Genomic DNA, 17,565 nt, shown 5'->3' on the forward strand with positions numbered 1-17,565 from the left:
CTAACTAGCGGGAGATTTGAATAGGTAAACAAAGCCACGTGTTTTTGACAGCCACGTGCTTTTTGACAGACAACAACGCATCGCTAACCTCAGTACTGCCATCTTGACGGGCCTAAACCTCAGTAGTACCAACTTAACCTAACTAGCGCGAGATTTGAATTGGTAAACAAATCCACGTGTTTTTTGACAGCCACGTGCTTTTTGACAGACAACAACGCATCGCTAACCTCAGTACTGCCATCTTGACAGGCCTAAACCTCAGTAGTACCAACTTAACCTAACTAGCGCGAGATAAACAAATCCACGTGTTTTTTGACAGCCACGTGCTTTTTGGACAGCTGTCATCCGCCATCTTTAAGCTACAGAGCACCGTGCTGCCCTCTTTATCGCAGTAGCTGCAAATTCGTCACCTGTCATCGGCAGTGCTGCCATCTTGGCGGGCCTAAACCTCAGTGCTACCAATTTAACCTCACTAGCGCGAGGTTTGAATCGGTAAACAAATCCACGTGCTTTTTTGACAGCTGCCATCCGCCATCTTTAATCCATAGAGAACAGTGCTGCCCTCTTTAGCTACTTACCTTTGAAATGTGGTGGCGGATAATTTGAAAAATGCTTTTTTTTTTTTTTGACAGCAGCCTTCTTTAATCCAGAGAGCACCGTGCTGTCCTCTTCAGCTAGATACCTGTGGTGGCAGGCAATTCCACGTGACAGCAGCCATCTTTAATCAAGAGAGCACCGTGCTGCCCTCTTTGTGGTGGTGGCAATATCCACGTGCTCTTGTTTGGAAACAAACTCGCGTGCTTTTTTCTGACAGCTGTCATCCACCATCTTTAATCAACACTGTGCTGCTATCAGGCGGGCAATTTTGTCAGCTGTCATCCGCCATCTTTAATCTACAGAGCACCGTGCTGCCCTCTTTATGACATGTAGTAGCGGGCAATTTGAAGAGTTCTGTTAGCTGTCATCCGCCATCTTTAATCAAGAGAGCACCGTGCTGCCATCTTTAGCTAGATACCTTTGAAATGTGGTGGCGGCACAACGTCATGAAGCCGTGTGTAATGTAGCATCATCGGGAGCAAAATACAAAGAGCTCAACCATATTCCAGCGAACACTGATTTATGTTTAAAAAGCACACCTCTGCGAGAGATTTTTAATTCTCCCTTGTTGTCTAGACCTGCTGCAAGTTCTGCTAATAAAAACAAACTTCAAGATAAAGAGAGGCAAGATCATGATTATGATAATAAGGATAATGATGTTGATGGAAACAGTAGTAAAGGGAAAGTAGTAGAAGAAGAAAATCTTAATGTTTCATTGCCATTACAGCTTGATGATTTTACATTTCCTAAGCTTACTACACGTTCTGTCGCAGTGCAAACATCTCAAGAAGAGATGCAAGATAAAGAAGAAGGAAATTTCAACGCTTCATCGCTATGGAAACAAGTTAAGTTTGTACCTAGAAACGATACTGCTGAAACACGTATTACATCAAAACAAGTCCCTACACATCAACTGTCTGCATATAGACTCAAAGTTCACAACAAGCCTCTGTTACCCTATGTAGATATAAGATACTGTAAAGACCCCAACGTACTCGTAAAACGTTTACAACTGCTAAGAGCCTATCATGATGCTGGTTACACACAGTACAAAGAAGATATTTTTGAAATAGAGCATGAATTACATCGTATAGGTATTATTAAGTAAGCGCTTACCCTCACCTAAGTCATCCATCTGTAGTATATAGTCGATCGAGTAGCTATATTCGTATAGATTATTTCCCAACATTCTTCCTTCCTTAGGGTGTTAACTCCGCCTCTAGTTGTAGAGCCGGCCTCAAGCCCGGATAAAGAGAGGAGAGGCACCCTAGCCCTTTAGCCCATTAGCCCATTAGCCCATTAGCCCTTTTGCCCATTAGCCATTTAGCCTATTAGTCCTACAAGGAATGTGCGGTAACCTAATCTTCTTAGAACAAAGGTATCCCCTGACATGTTCTAAACACATGTTGTATCGAGTACAGTGTTCGGTTCTACTAATTTAGTGTTCTAAACACTTCAACCAATGTTCCGATCACATGATAAAGTGAACGGCATAGAGTGCAGTGTTCGATTCTAGTCTTGTTATGTTTCTTTAGTGATTTGCAAGTCTAAACATGCATAATGACGTCATCACTGCAGCACGTGCTTACTCTAGCTATCCCGATGCAGGTTTAAACTTGTTCGATAGAGCTATGCCTTGACATAAGAGGAGGCCTTAACAGCTTATGTATAGCCGCTATTGTTTAAAGATAGCTGCTGTTAAGAGAAAAAGCACGTAGAATTTTTCAAATTACACGCCACCACATTTCAAAGGTATGAGGTTTAGTGCTGTAAAGATACCTGCACGATGCAAAGCTAGCTTTCTTCATCAGAGCAGCCACCATCTTGTGTGAGCACCTCTAGGCCGTATCATAAGGAGCTGTGTATAGTCACAGTCTTGTAGCTGCTACCTTGCGCAAGCACCCCTAGGGCGTCTCATAAGAGCAGCAGCCATCTTGTGCAAGCGCTCTTAAGCTGTCTCATAAGAAGCTATGTATAGCCGTCATCTTGTAGAATTAGATAGCTGCCAATGCCAAAGGGCCTAAGTAGGGATCGAACCGTCGATCTCATCATTAGACTATGTTTTTCTTATGCTATCATGTTCCTGATACTGTAAACCTAGGTATCAGGTGGAAAATTTTTATCCGTTTGGCTCTACGATGCACCGTTTTCGAGATATTTAACATTTTGCATTTAAGCCCCAAATTTAATGAATCGAACCCGCACGGCACGTTATACTCTCTACCATAGCTAGACCTGATCATGTTACGAACACTTGCTTCAATACAAGCTAAAACAGAGCGAATGCCAAAGGGCCTAAGTAGGAACCGAACCGTTGATCTCATCATTACTCTATGTTTTTCTTATGCTATTATGTTCCTCATACTGCGAACCGAGGTATTGGGCAGAAAATTTTACCCGTTTTGCTCTACGATGCACCGTTTTCGAGATATTTAACATTTTGCATTTAAGCCCCAAATTTAATGAATCGAACTAGCACGACCTGTTAGCCTCTAAGCTAGTTTTCTTCATAAGAGCAGCAGCCATCTTGCGCAAGCCCCTTAAGGCGTCTCATAATGAGTCGTGTATAGCCGCCATCTTGCGTCCGCCATCTTGCGCAAGCATCCTTAGGGCGTCTCTCTAGCCATCTCGTGCAAGGACCCTTAAGCCGCCTCATAAGAGCAACCGCCATCTTGCGCAAGCATCCCTAGGGAGTCTCATAAGGAGCCTTGTATAACCGCCATCTTGCGCAAGCATCCCAAGGGCGTCTCATAAGAACCTATGTATAGCGGTCATCTTGCATAAGCACCTTTATGGAGTCATGTATAGCCACCATCTTGTGCAATTAGCGTCGAGAGATGACTGCTGTAGAATGTTTCTTTTTAAATCATCCGCCACCATATTTCAAAGGTATGTACCTAAAGAGTGTAGCACTGAGGTTTGCGATGTAAGATGGCGGATGGCAGCTGACAAAAAAGCGCGTGAGCTTGTTTACTAAACAAGAGCACGTGGAATTTTTCAATTTGCCGCCGCCACATTTCAAAGGTATCTAGCTAAAGATGGCAGCATGGTGCTCTCTTGATTAAAGATGGTGGATGGCAGCTAACAGAACTTTTCAAATTGCCCGCTACTACATGTCATAAAGAGGGCAGCACGGTGCTCTGTAGATTAAAGATGGCGGTTGACAGCTGACGAAATTGCCCGCATAATAGCAGCACAGTGCTCTATTGATTAAAGATGGTAGATGACAGCTGTCAAAAAAGCACGTGGCTTTGTTTACTAAACAAGAGCACATAGAATTTTTCAAATTGCCGCCACCACATTTCAAAGGTATCTAGCTAAAGATGGCAGCACGGTGCTCTCTTGATTAAAGATGGCGGATGACAGCTAACAGAACTTTTCAAATTGCCCGCTACTACATGTCATAAAGAGGGCAGCACGGTGCTCTGTAGATTAAAGATGGCGGATGACAGCTGACGAAATTGCCCGCCTGATAGCAGCACAGTGTTGATTAAAGATGGTGGATGACAGCTGTCAGAAAAAAGCACGTGAGTTTGTTTCCAAACAAGAGCACGTGGATATTGCCACCACCACAAAGAGGGCAGCACGGTGCTCTCTTGATTAAAGATGGCTGCTGTCACGTGGAATTGCCTGCCACCACAGGTATCTAGCTGAAGAGGACAGCACGGTGCTCTCTGGATTAAAGAAGGCTGCTGTCAAAAAAAAAAGCATTTTTCAAATTATCCGCCACCACATTTCAAAGGTAAGTAGCTAAAGAGGGCAGCACTGTTCTCTATGGATTAAAGATGGCGGATGGCAGCTGTCAAAAAAGCACGTGGATTTGTTTACCGATTCAAACCTCGCGCTAGTGAGGTTAAATTGGTAGCACTGAGGTTTAGGCCCGCCAAGATGGCAGCACTGCCGATGACAGGTGACGAATTTGCAGCTACTACGATAAAGAGGACAGCACGGTGCTCTGTAGCTTAAAGATGGCGGATGACAGCTGTCCAAAAAGCACGTGGCTGTCAAAAAGCACGTGGATTTGTTTATCTCGCGCTAGTTAGGTTAAGTTGGTACTACTGAGGTTTAGGCCTGTCAAGATGGCAGTACTGAGGTTAGCGATGCGTTGTTGTCTGTCAAAAAGCACGTGGCTGTCAAAAAACACGTGGATTTGTTTACCAATTCAAATCTCACGCTAGTTAGGTTAAGTTGGTACTACTGAGGTTAGCGATGCGTTGTTGTCTGTCAAAAAGCACGTGGCTGTCAAAAAACACGTGGCTTTGTTTACCTATTCAAATCTCGCGCTAGTTAGGTTAAGTTGGTACCACTGAGGTTTAGGCCCGTCAAGATGGCAGCAGTGAGGTTAGCGATGCGTTGTTGTCGATGACAGCTGTCAAAAAGCACGTGGCTTTGTTTACAAATTCAAATCTCGCGCCAAAATTCAAATTTCCCGCCAAAATTCAAATTTCCCGCGGGAGGCGGAGGGGCCCTGGGAGCCCGGAGGAGGAGGCGGCGCCCGAACCATCCAATTATACTACTGTTGACTCACAACCAATTATCTTCGTAACATGTGGGAGTATAGTTGGTACAAATCCGGTTATGTGGAAACACAACCCGCTTGCTATGTGAACCCCGTTCAGTTTTATTTCAAGGATGGTTCTATCCGAAATATTTGCGATATGTGTACAAAAGAAAGTGTTGCAAGGTGCGCGTGGTGCAAGCAGTCTCTTTGCAATGACAACTTTTTTGTAAACATCCACTATTGCAAGAATTACAAAGTGTAAAAGAGAAAAAACAGAAAGCCTGTTTGTTTATTTATTTACAGTATGGCCAAGCGCAAAACATCAAATTATGTTGCATGTTATACTCTAATCGAGAGGGTAAAAGAGTGAGGGAAAGGTGGAAGGTGGGGAATGCAACGCAGCACGGCACGTCGCTGCCTAGTTGCCACGAGCCACTGCGTGCTGCAAGGATTCAAAGTCAGCTTTACCTCTCCCCACCTCCTCGCGTTCAATATTGGCGTTCAAAACTGAAAGTGGCCAGTACGGTTTTTACTACGTCATTCTACAAATTTGTAGGAATATTGTGTACTAAATTTTAACCAGATTAGAATTTTACACCGAAATCCGTTCCCTTGTTAGTGATCTTTCGGCTGTACATCCACTCACTCACATTGTCGTCAGTACTGTTGAGTTTAATCAATTTATTACTGTCTCTCGCATTAGGCATCATATCCCAGAGTTAATCCGACGTTCGTGTCGCCGGTTGCCGCATTCAACGCTATACGTTACGTCCAAACGAAAACAACGTGGCATGGGTCAAGTCTTGTGTGAAGAAAATTCTTTGACCGCGAAAACTCTCACGAAGTCTGCTTGTGCTCCACGATCCATATCTATTTGATGATCAAATCATCCTTGGGTGACCTGACTAATGTGAACTGGAGAAAGCTCTAGGTGGTTCTGGATAATCACATCGTGAGTGTACACGAATGCAAAGAAATGGTGACCCGGCATAAACAGTCAACACTGCTCCATTCCAGTACTGAAAAGGAAGGAAGGGATTGAAATGGTATTGTTGAAAGCCAGTCCAGTACCGAAAAGGAGGGAAATGGGGGGGGGGGGGAGTGAACGGTTAATGCTATACATCCACTGCAGTTTCCATTACAATCACAATAGTCTTGTAGTGGGCTGACTACCTGAAGCAATGCGTTAAGTGAGGAGGTGGAGGAACGCCATGCTTTGTTTATATGGAGACACCATTTCTGTGCATGTGTGTACAGACTTTACACTCGATACACTTGGCTACTGATGTGCATTACACAATAGTGCACAGTCTAAATGACTTCATTAATTTTGTTTGAAAGGAAAATAAATCACGTTGTTGGAGAACGTTCTAACGCGTGGATGCGATCATCCTCAGTATTTCTGACAAGTGTACTGCAGTCAGTTTAATACCGTACAGTAAATTCCCGTCATATATTTAAAGATTGTTCAATCGTAACATGGACAAAACTGGCAACACTGCGAATAACTGAATTGACAGACAAGATGTGGCAGCACTGCATGGTTTGGTGTTAGCAGTAACAGCTCAGAACGTGGTCAGTCTGAGACATACTTCCGTTAAAACGAATAATTTGAAGCAACATTGGTTTTTAGCGGTGACGTCCAAACCAATGTAATGTGGCATGAATCAATTATTGTGCAAAGAAAGTACTTTGGCCGGGAAAACCATCACGAAGGGTACATGTGCTCCACGGTAACGCACGTCAACACGCCGTCAACACAACAATGGTCACTCGGCGCTGTTTTTGGTGGGGCATTACGAATCACCTGTATTACAGCCAACTGGCTTTATAGCAGTCACGTCTGTGATCTAGAAAGCCTTCATGAGTAAGGGTTTTACCACCGATCAAGCGGATCCTGATGCTGTGGAAGAGTGGCTCGATCAGCAACCAGCGTTCATCACTGTGGAGGGTATAGAGAAATTTGTTCATCATGGGACAGGTGCCGGATTATCTGTAGAATCCGTCAAAATGTCTGCAATATACTGTCATTTTGATATAGACTATGTTGTCCGATACATATCGTGTAAGTTTCTAGGCGCCATTATATGTTTCAATTCAACAACCCGCATACATTTTGGCAAACGGTGAAATGGTTACCAAAGCGATGAAACATTTCTGGCCCATCCAACAACATCCAGCCTCCTCCCAACATAACTCAGAGTTGCGTTCAGGACGTAAACGCTGCCCCACGTATCAGGTTCTGCTGAACTGGAGACGATAACCGAACCGTCAATTGCTTCAGTAACTGTGGTCGTGACCATTAAAAGCTTGCGATCATAATCATCATATTGTAGTCGGTTACACATCGTCCTCAAGCAGTAGCGTCGTTCAGCTGGGTTGTGCTTAAGAATGGATTTTCCTTAGCGGTAGCTACAAAGTAGTTCTGCCGATGAGTAGACAATATTTTTAAACCAGTCCCAGACACCGATCACTTTCCTCTGTCTCTGGCCACAGTTTGACCCAGATCTGTGGCGCTGCAAATTTCATGCCTCTCTCAGTATGCGCGCAATGGGACATACAGTAATAATGTCAGAGTTTACGTCCTAGTTGCTAATTATACTGTCTTCAGAGACGTCGAGGTGCCGGAATATTGTCATGCAGACGTTCTTTTACGCGCCAGTAAATCTACCGACACGAGATTTGCGCTTTGTGATCACCTTCATATATCACCGCACTGAATTGGGATCGAACCTAAGTACTTGAGTTCAGAAGGTGGATGTTGTAAGTCTGAGCTACTCATCCTGGTTACTTTAATCGTTTGGTCTTAGTCTTATCTAATACTGCACAGTCATTATAGAAAGACCGAGCTCGATAGCTGCAGTCGCTTAAGTGCGGCCAGTATCCAATATTCGGGAGATAGTAGGTTCTAACCCCACTGTCGGCAGCCCTGAAAATGGTTTTCCGTGGTTTCCCATTTTCACACCAGGCAAATGCTGGGGCTGTACCTTAATTAAGGCCACGGACGCTTCCTTCCCACTCCTAGCCCTTTCCGGTCCCATCGTCGCCGTAAGACCTATCTGTGTCGGTGCGACGTAAAACAACTAGCAAAAAAAAAATTATAGAAAGACAAGGCCATATTTAGAAACAGTGTTGATGATTTACAATTCGATCAAAAGAATTAGAACACATTCTGTATCAGCACAAATTACTTTGTTATATTAAAACCCGTCTTCGGAAATAAATTCCATCGTCAGTAACATACATTTAGATTTAAAGTTCCTAAAACATTATAAAATACGTAACAATCCACATAAAATATATCGCGATTAAAATCCGAGGTGGCCAGATCGGTTTTTCCTAAGAACGTGAAAGACTGATCGAACTTGTCAGTACGAGTCAGCTGTTGCTCTAGTACTAAAGCTGCAATGTTTTAGAAACTTTAAATGTAAATATATATTACTGATGAAAGAGTTTAATTCCGAAAGCCGGGAATTTTAACCATAATTGGTTAATTCCCCTAGCATGGGGACTGGGTTATTGTGTCGTCTTCATAATCATTTCATCCTCATCACGACGCGCAGGTTGCCTTTGCCTACGGGCGTCAAATCAAAAGACCTGCATCTGGCGAGTCGAACTTGCCCTCCGACACTCCCGGCACTAAAAGCCATACGCCATTTTATTTTATTTTAGTATCTTCGTCTCTTAATCCGTGACTGAATGATATCCTTCCTTCCATCTAAAATCTATAGGTGCTCCTGAGGATACTTGCCAAGACCTTCAAGGTCACTGACTGTCTACTAGCCGGTGACAGCGAGAGACCTATCACACAGTTTCAGTTCGTAGATTGGCTCCATTAACTCCCAGTGCCGTATGTGTCACATTAGTGTGCTGAGGAGGGTTGAAATCAAAGTAACTGAAAGAACGTTAAACATTATAGAATCATATTATTATTATTATTATTATTATTATTCATGGTGCGGGTTACTGTAGTCACGTCCTAGTTCGTGAACCATGGGCAACGGCTGAGTGGCCTACTACAAATACATTCTTCAAGCATAAGGCTATTCATTGCTACACGTGGGAGGGTAGGAGTACCAAATCCATAAGAGACTATATCATAACCGACTTTAAATTCAGGAAATCTGTCAGGTATGTGAGGGTATTCGACGGTTTTTTTTATGATACAGACCACTATCTGGTATGAAGTGAGCTAAATCTCTAGGCCTAGGACAGGCAAAGTGAAATCTGTCTGTGGACGGATAATGGTAGAAAATCTCCACAACGAGAAGATAAGACAGAAATACATGGATATGATTAGTGAAAAGTTCCAAACAGTGGAGAGAAAGCAGATTCAGGATATAGAATGAGAATGGGTGGCACTCAGGGATGCTGTAGTAGAAACAGCAAGTGAATATCTAGGAACAACTGTGTGTAAAGATGGGAAAAAGCTAACATCGTGGTGGAATGATAAAGTGAGAGCAACGTGTAAACGTAAAAATAAGGCGTATCAGAAATGGTTCCAAATAAGGCCAGACTCAGACAGGGAATTGTATGTAGAAGAAAGAAACAGAGCAAAACATATAGTTCTTAAATCCAATAAGAAGTCGTGGGAAGATGTTGGTAATAACTTTGAAAAGCTAGGTGAAGCAGAGGGAAATGTTTTTGGACAGTAATAAAGAATCTTAAAAGGGAGGGAAAATAAAATTAATAGTGTTTTGGGTAAATCAGGTGAAACCATAATAGATCCCAATGAATCACTGGAGAGATGGAGGGAATATTTTGAAAATCTCCTCAACGTAAAAGGGTATCTTCGTTGTAATGTCGCAAACATCCGAGCTCATGGGGAGGACGACAATGATGTTGAAATCACGCTTGAGGAAGTGGAATGGGTGGTAAATAAACTCCATTGTGATAAAGGAACAGGAATAGATGAAATTAGACCTGACATGGTGAAGCATAGTGGGAAGACAGGGATAAAATAGCTTCGTAGAGTAATAATATTAACATGGAGTGTTAGTAAGGAACCTTCAGATTGACAAAAGAAGAAATTGCACCTATTTATAGGCAAGGGAACAGGATGGACTGCAGCAGCTTTCGAGGTATCTCATTTATCAGTATACCAGGTAAAATATTCAATGGCATCTTGGAAGGTGCGATCAGTGGTTGAGTGGAAGTTGGAGAAAATCAGTGTGGTTTCAGACCGCAGAGGGGCTGTCAGGATCAGATTATCAGTAGGTGACAGTTAACTGAAAACTGCTACGAGAGGAATAGGGAGTTATGTTTATGTTTCGTAGATCTAGGGAAGGCATGTGAGAGAGTACCGAGGGAGAAGATGTTCGCCTTACTGGGGGGCTATGGGATTAAGAGTAGATTGTTAAAATCAATCAAAGGCATTTATGTTGACAATTGGGCTGCAGTGGGAACTGACACTTAGGTGGGAATTTAGTACGCAGTCTGGCCTATGCTGACGACCAGGTCTTAATGGCAGATTGTGCCTCATCTGCACCCTCACGTGGTGAATACACTGAGACAGTTCTCGTTCTAATTCCTCCAAGTGTCAAATCTACCCTCATCATCCACTCATTTACGTTCCTAACAGAAACTATGTTGCGTGCATTAGTATTCCTGATGAACAGTCCTAATAGGTGCAATGAGTATGGTATGAAAATGAGCCTTTCTAAGACTAAATTGATGTCAGTAGGTAAGAAATCCAAGAGAATTGATTGTCAGATTAGGAATACAAAGCTAGAACAGGTAGATAATTTCAAGTATTTAGGATGTGTTTTCTCCCAGGATGGTAGTATTGTAAGAGAGATTGAATCAAGGTGCAGTAAAGCTAATGCAGTGAGCTTGCAGTTGCGATCAACAGTATTCTGTAAGAAGGAAGTCAGCTCCCTGACGAAACTATATTTAAATCGGTCTGTTTTCAGACCAAATTTACAGTGAAAGCTGGATGGACTCAGGATAGCCTATTCATAAGCTAGGAGTAACTGACATGAAAATAGCAAGAATGATTGCTGGCACAAACAGGTGGGTACAATTGCAGGAGGATTCTCGGAATGAGGAAATAAAGGTTAAGTTAGGAATGAACTCAATGTATGAAGCTGTACGCATAAACCGGCTTCGGTGGTGGAGTCATGTGGGGCGAATGGAGAAGGATAGGTTACCTAAGAAAATATTGGACTCTGTTCCAATGTTTTAAAGATAAGTGTACTCAGTACAATCCGTACTGTTCAAATGGTAACTCAAACGCACAGTTGGATTTGCTTTTCTTGAGTAGAGTAACTATCTATGAGCTCGAAAATGCAATAACGAATCTCAAGCTGACGAAATTACCAATATCAGATGGTACTCCTCCGTTTGTTTTCAAGGGATGCAAAGATCCATTGGCAATACTGTTCAATATGATTGTTAGGTCTTCGATTTTTTCTTGATGCTTTGGAATATTCGAAAATTACTCCCAAAATTGGCCAAGTTGTTGTACTTACTGACTTTCAAAAAGCTTTTGACAAAGCAGATCATGATATACGTTTGAAGGAAGCCGATTCCTTGAATTTCTCTCAGGGCTTTTACTACTTGATAAGATCTTACCTAGATAACAGAAAACAATATATGTGTTATAAAGGATATTCATCTCACAATATATAGCCAATTCAGGTGTACCTCAGGGCTCAAATCTAGGACCTTCACTGTTTATACTTTATGTTAATGATGTTGTAGATCTCGTGTCTAAGTCTGAAGTATTACTCTTTGCCGATGATCTGAAAGTGTTTTATTTATTTAAAACCACTGATAACTATAAGAATTTACAAAATTATCTAAATGCTATATCACCGGGCGAGTTGGCCGTGCGGTTAGAGGCACGCGGCTGTGAGCTTGCATCCGGGAGATAGTGGGTTTGAATCCCACTGTCGGCAGCCCTGAAGATATTTTTCCGTGGTTTCCCATTTTCACACCATGCAAATGCCGGGGCTGTACCTTAATTAAGGCCACGGCCGCTTCCTTTCAACTCCTAGGCCTTTCCTATCCCATTGTCGCCATAAGACCTATCTGTGTCGGTGCGACGTTAAGCCACTAGCAAAAAAAATGCTATATCATTGTGGAGTAAAGTAAATAAGTGACCACTCAATGTAAATGAATATGTACAAGATGTCGCTATCACATCGAGTATACCTACTTATTACATCAACGGTTCCGTCTTGAAAGAAGTCAAACAAAAGATGTATTTAGGTATTCAGTTAAATATTGATTTGAAATTTGGAAGTCTAGGCTATATAGTTAAAAAAGCCTGTAGGAATTTGGGTTTCATATTCGAAATTAGTTACATTTTCAACGTACAACGTTATTTGTTTTATACAACTCATTAGTAAGACCGAAACTAGAATATGGCACCTTTATCTGGAGTCCTTCAGACACAAAGTTCATGAAATTAATTGATACAGTACAAAAGCAGTTCTTAAAGTATGTGTACTGGAAGTATTCACACGAGTACCCGACATTTCTGTCCTACTCCACAATGTTATCACACTTTGGTGTTAAAACTTTGAAACAAAGACGTAAAAAGTACATGATATTATGTTTTTATAAAATATTGAATAGTAAAATTAGTGATGAGTTACTTGGAAGTATACCATTTTACGTTCCTCGGAAATCTGGCAGGTTGAAGAACTTATTTTACATCATGAAATGCCACAAATGAAGCCAATGATAATTCTCCTCTTAATAAAATTCTGAAACTTTATAACAAATTTAATACATATAATGTGGATATCTTTTTCATGAATCAAATCAAATTTGAATTGTTGTGTGATACTTTCCTATAATACACATACTGTTGAATATTATCTCTGTTTTCTGTACATCTCTGATTTCTTTCTTATAGTTGTTCTTTTATTTCGCTTGTTTTATTTGAATCCACAGCTTTTAAATGACCGATGATTTAAACATTTTTTGTCTATTTTTATAATATTATTTTGCATAATGTGTCATGTTTATTTCGTACTCGTTTTAAGACTAAGACTGTATAAGTTAAGTGTATAACTGAATGTGTTACTTTGTGTTAGGAACCACTGTAAAATAATTATTATTGTGGTAACTGTATATTTCAAACTAGTTACAAATAGAAGATTTAGGTGGCGATTAGTAAATTCACAGAGGCTTGCAGACTGAAATCTGAAAGGCATAACATTCTATACTGAAGATGTAAGTATATTATTATTATTATTATTATTATTATTATTATTATTATTATTATTATTATTATTATTATTATTAACTGCAACATGCCCCATTGATTATATGTATGACAGCTGATGATGGCATTGTAGGTTACCGGACCAGCCTTCGAATAATAAAGGCATTGCTTTTACGTCCCACTAACTACTTTTACGGTTTTTGGAAACGCCGAGGTGCCAGAATTTTGTCACGTAGGGGTTCTTTTACCTGCCGGTAAATCTACCGATATGGGGCTGACGTATTTCAGCACCTGCAAATACCACCGGGCTAAGCCAGGACCGAGCCTGCCAAATTAGGCTCAGGGAGCCAGCGCCATAAGCATCTGAGCCTCTCAGCCCGGCACCAGCCTTCGAGTTGAAGTCTTAAGTTATATTCTTTAATTCATTTGTAGAAGCCTATCTATCACTGGGCTGAAGATACGGAAACAAATGTCATTCCAGATGACTGCAGAGCGTCGCAGTCCAAATATCGCATCCTAGGTCTAGTTGTTTCATTTCTGCGACTTGGGATATCTTTGGTTACCAACCGTATCTGCTTGTAAACTTAATAATTCATAGGTGTGAAAAACAATTAAAAATGAAACAGGCTTTCTCCTATAGCGCCATATATGAACTGCGCATCTATGAGAAAATCATACCACATATGCTCATAAGATGCATTAGTGATAAACAATAAAGAGTAGAAAAATAGAAAACAGAAAATGTTATAATCATATTTTAGCACTGTCATAAATGCATATGCTCCTTTGCTATAAATGTAAAAAAGGGAATTAGTAGTCGCTAATAGGGGATATGATCAGTTCTAACGGCGATGCATGCATTGCATCATGTCTCTTCTTTGGACGAGGTTGTTCAGACGTTCTGTGCGATTTAAATCGGAAGAACAGAGAGGCCAATCCATCCGTCGAATATTTTCGCTATCCAACCTCTCGTAAACAGCTGCAGGATGGTGCGGCCTAGTATTATAGTCTATAGACAAAACCTCGGAGCCGATAGTATCGTTGAATAAACCCACGTGGGTAAGAACTATTTCATTGCAGGCCGTTCGCCAATGACAGTATCGCGTTATAATTTCTGATGTTCTGGCACTTTCAACCAACATAGTGCCTTTCGAGATGAGACCACCTGCACCACCTACATCTGTGTCCCTTTCGGTAACATTTGCAGGGCAGCACCGTGTTCCAATCTCTCACCAGATTAACTGGGGTCCACAGTCACTGTTTAGGCTCAATCTGATCCAATCAACTGTCCGGTCCTTGTGCATTCTTCATCACTGTAAACGGTATCCCCTATGGACATGTGTTAATGGGTTACATCGCGCTAGTCGTCGGGCAAACAGTCCACCTCTATGTATTCTTCTGGCTACGGTAAAACGTGACCTGTGTACGGTGAGTCCTGTGTCCATTTACACTTGTGCAATGTTACCCGCAATCTGTCCTCTGTTCCCTTTCTTTAGCTGTCCTCATTTAGTGCGTTTTTCGTGAACAACCTCCAATGATCCGTCACACAGCTGTATCTCTCGTTCTGAAGGCTCTCCATGCTTGCGATACAATTGTGCACCAAAGTCCATAGCTACACTTGTCACAATCCACCCTTTCTCATCATTATACCTGAAGTAAAATCATCCAAACTTTCTGTGTGGGCCAATCAATCATTTTTCGTGCTCGATATCATGAAGCGAATCTCTTTTAACAATGTTTTCCCTCGGGAGACTGCCTTTCAAATGGTGCATTTGCAGTATACTCAAACATAGAGCTCATACAAGCACTCAGGCCATGAACACAACAAGGCACTGTTTATGCGCTGCTAGCTAGTTCTTCATCTGGCCATGCCCAATACGACATTTAGTAAGGTTGAAACAATTGTCAACAATTTTATGTGGTGTTTTACACTTCGTCCTTCCGCCAGTGTATTTTTATAGCATGTGTTATTATGGCGCGTGCTTAATGCATATAACTCTCCTTATATTTGTATAAATGCTCTAGGAGAGCGTTTGAAAAAAAAACGTGAAAACCTTCCAGCATAGCTACTGTTGGTACTAGGGTTTAAGCCTCAGAATGACGTAGCTTCTCTGCCCTACCTTAGAGTAGACTTAATCGCTTAACTGTGAAGGTGGATCTTCTTACAGTGCAAATACATTTCTAGACGCTAACAATAATTCTGAAACTTCTATCGAGATCCAAGGGAAATATCATGACGCATGGAAAGCCGCCTATGGTATTTTTATAAACAGATTGTTATAATATAATTCACCTTACACTTGTATTTAGTTTTAAAAAGGTATCACTCTGCACATTTAAAACCCTATTAGAAGTGTATTACATGAAATCATGCATTTTATCATTACATTTGGTCAAACAAATGCTGCAGAATAAATAAAATAAAACAGTACCATTCTCTGATAACCATTTATCTCTCCATGTTATGTAACGTAATCTGGATTCGTAACAATTCTTAGTCTTTTGTTAATCGCCAGGCTTCATCCAGCAGTTATCACTTCTGGTGGGAGTTATTATTCCTATTATTCCAAAATCCTTTTAGTATCGTTAGTAGCCTCGCGATTCCTGGCCATCGCCGAATATCTGGTAAACACCAGGCTCCACCGAGCAGTGATCACTGCGTGGAGAGCCCACTATACCTATCACAGCTTGTTTATTATTTATAACTGTATGTTAGATTTGATTTGTCCACTACTAACAACACAGGGTCTAAGTTGGAGGAGAGCTCTGTATAGGCTCTTTGGAAATAAATATGATATGATATGGTATGGTGACCATTTATGGAATTGAATAGTTTTTTTCTTTTTCCCAAAAAGGTGTTATTTGTGACTCACGTCATTTTAACCCCATTCAGTTCATAACCACTAGTCATTAAACTTATAATCATGTTTGATACAAATTGTCCTGTTCCCCTACTAATACAGATTCATTTGCTTTTCAGCCATTTAAAAGAGCGGTGAGAATGTTCAAGAAGCTGAACTGCTCCGATCCCAAGCTAGTGTCCGACTCGGTCATAGGAGATGCCTTCGGAAGCAATGGATCTGCTACAGGAAGTACCGCTGGGACCTCGGGCAGAAGGAAGCGTGGGAAAACTAAAGGCAGACGCAAGAAGACTGACTCCTCTCCTGTACCTCCGAATGGAGCCTCCAAAGTCACAATGGCTGTTGCTTAGGGTGTGCAATATTTCTTAGAGATGGGCCAAGCTGCTCTTCTGAGATCAACAGTCCAGCTCACTTAGAAGAAAGAACTGTTCTAAAACACGTGGTTCCCACCAATTCAGGACAACAATTCAACAGTTCTAGTCTATGTCTATAGCCAAGCGAGTTTTTCCAGAAGAGGAAAACGCGGTGGGTGAAGTTGGTCCCTACTTAGCCAGCTGCTTTCTACAGCATTTTTCTCAGCTTCATGAACTATCTTTAACATTTTCTACAGGCTGTATGATATGAATATTTAATAGGCTATCAGAATCACTTCTAGGTTGTGTTTCTTAATAATTTACGGTGGCTTGATCTGAATAGTTGTGGCACCCTGGGACCCACCTTCAACCTATTACAGCACATCGCTCGCCAGTGCGGACGAAGGGGTGGTGTGCCTGATCAGTAACTGGTTCATGCTGAAAGGCTGAGCAGCTGTGCATGAGGACTATATGAACGGCTGTTCCTTGGGAGCATGAAGTTTTAGGTGAACAGCTCTTTTGAAAGTAGTTAACAGAGAGAACTGTTAAGTAATAACTGTTCTGTTCGTTGGAGCCCATCTCTTATATTTGTGAGCTATTAGCAAGGGAAGAAACATTGACAGAGTTTTAACCTATATCTCCGCTTAGACTTGTCTTATAGACTTACTGCTTTGACATAATTATAAATATGCTTGTAGTGTTTCTGAATCTAAAGTAATACATACTGTATTTGTGATATTTGAGGGGCGTTTAATGAATAAGTTTCTTGGGTCTGACAAACTGACAAACCATTGCTAGATGAAAACATAACAATACTTGATAGCCTCAGTCTTAAAATTTCTTAACATAGTCATATTCAATATGAAGACATTCGTTTAGATGATGTGCGCATGTTTATTAACCACCTCTTTGTGAAGAGGCCAGTGATGAAAGAAAAGCAGCATATTGTTTCTGTTATCCGTGGGCAAAAGTCAGCAAGAAATAAGAGGCAAGTCATGTGCTTCATATTAGGTGCTTCATATCTGTGTCTGGAATTGTAAATAAATACTGCCTAAAATATACTAAAATGAGTGGACT

At 41.3% G+C, this 17,565-nt stretch overlaps 1 protein-coding gene across 1 annotated transcript in view; it reads left to right on the top strand.

The window, feature by feature from the left end:
• LOC136864365 (secreted frizzled-related protein 5) overlaps positions 1–17,226 on the top strand; it is a 586,474-nt gene extending 569,248 nt beyond the window's left edge. Inside the window, exon 4 of the mRNA XM_068226252.1 lies at positions 16,255–17,226. Within this exon, the coding sequence (XP_068082353.1) occupies positions 16,255–16,485 (231 nt within the window). The 3' untranslated portion in view covers positions 16,486–17,226. The remainder of the gene's footprint in view (positions 1–16,254) is intronic.
• The last annotated feature ends 339 nt before the right edge of the window (positions 17,227–17,565 follow it).

Source organism: Anabrus simplex, chromosome 2 (genome assembly GCF_040414725.1).
Source record: "Anabrus simplex isolate iqAnaSimp1 chromosome 2, ASM4041472v1, whole genome shotgun sequence".
Classification (NCBI taxonomy): Eukaryota; Metazoa; Arthropoda; class Insecta; order Orthoptera; family Tettigoniidae; genus Anabrus; species Anabrus simplex.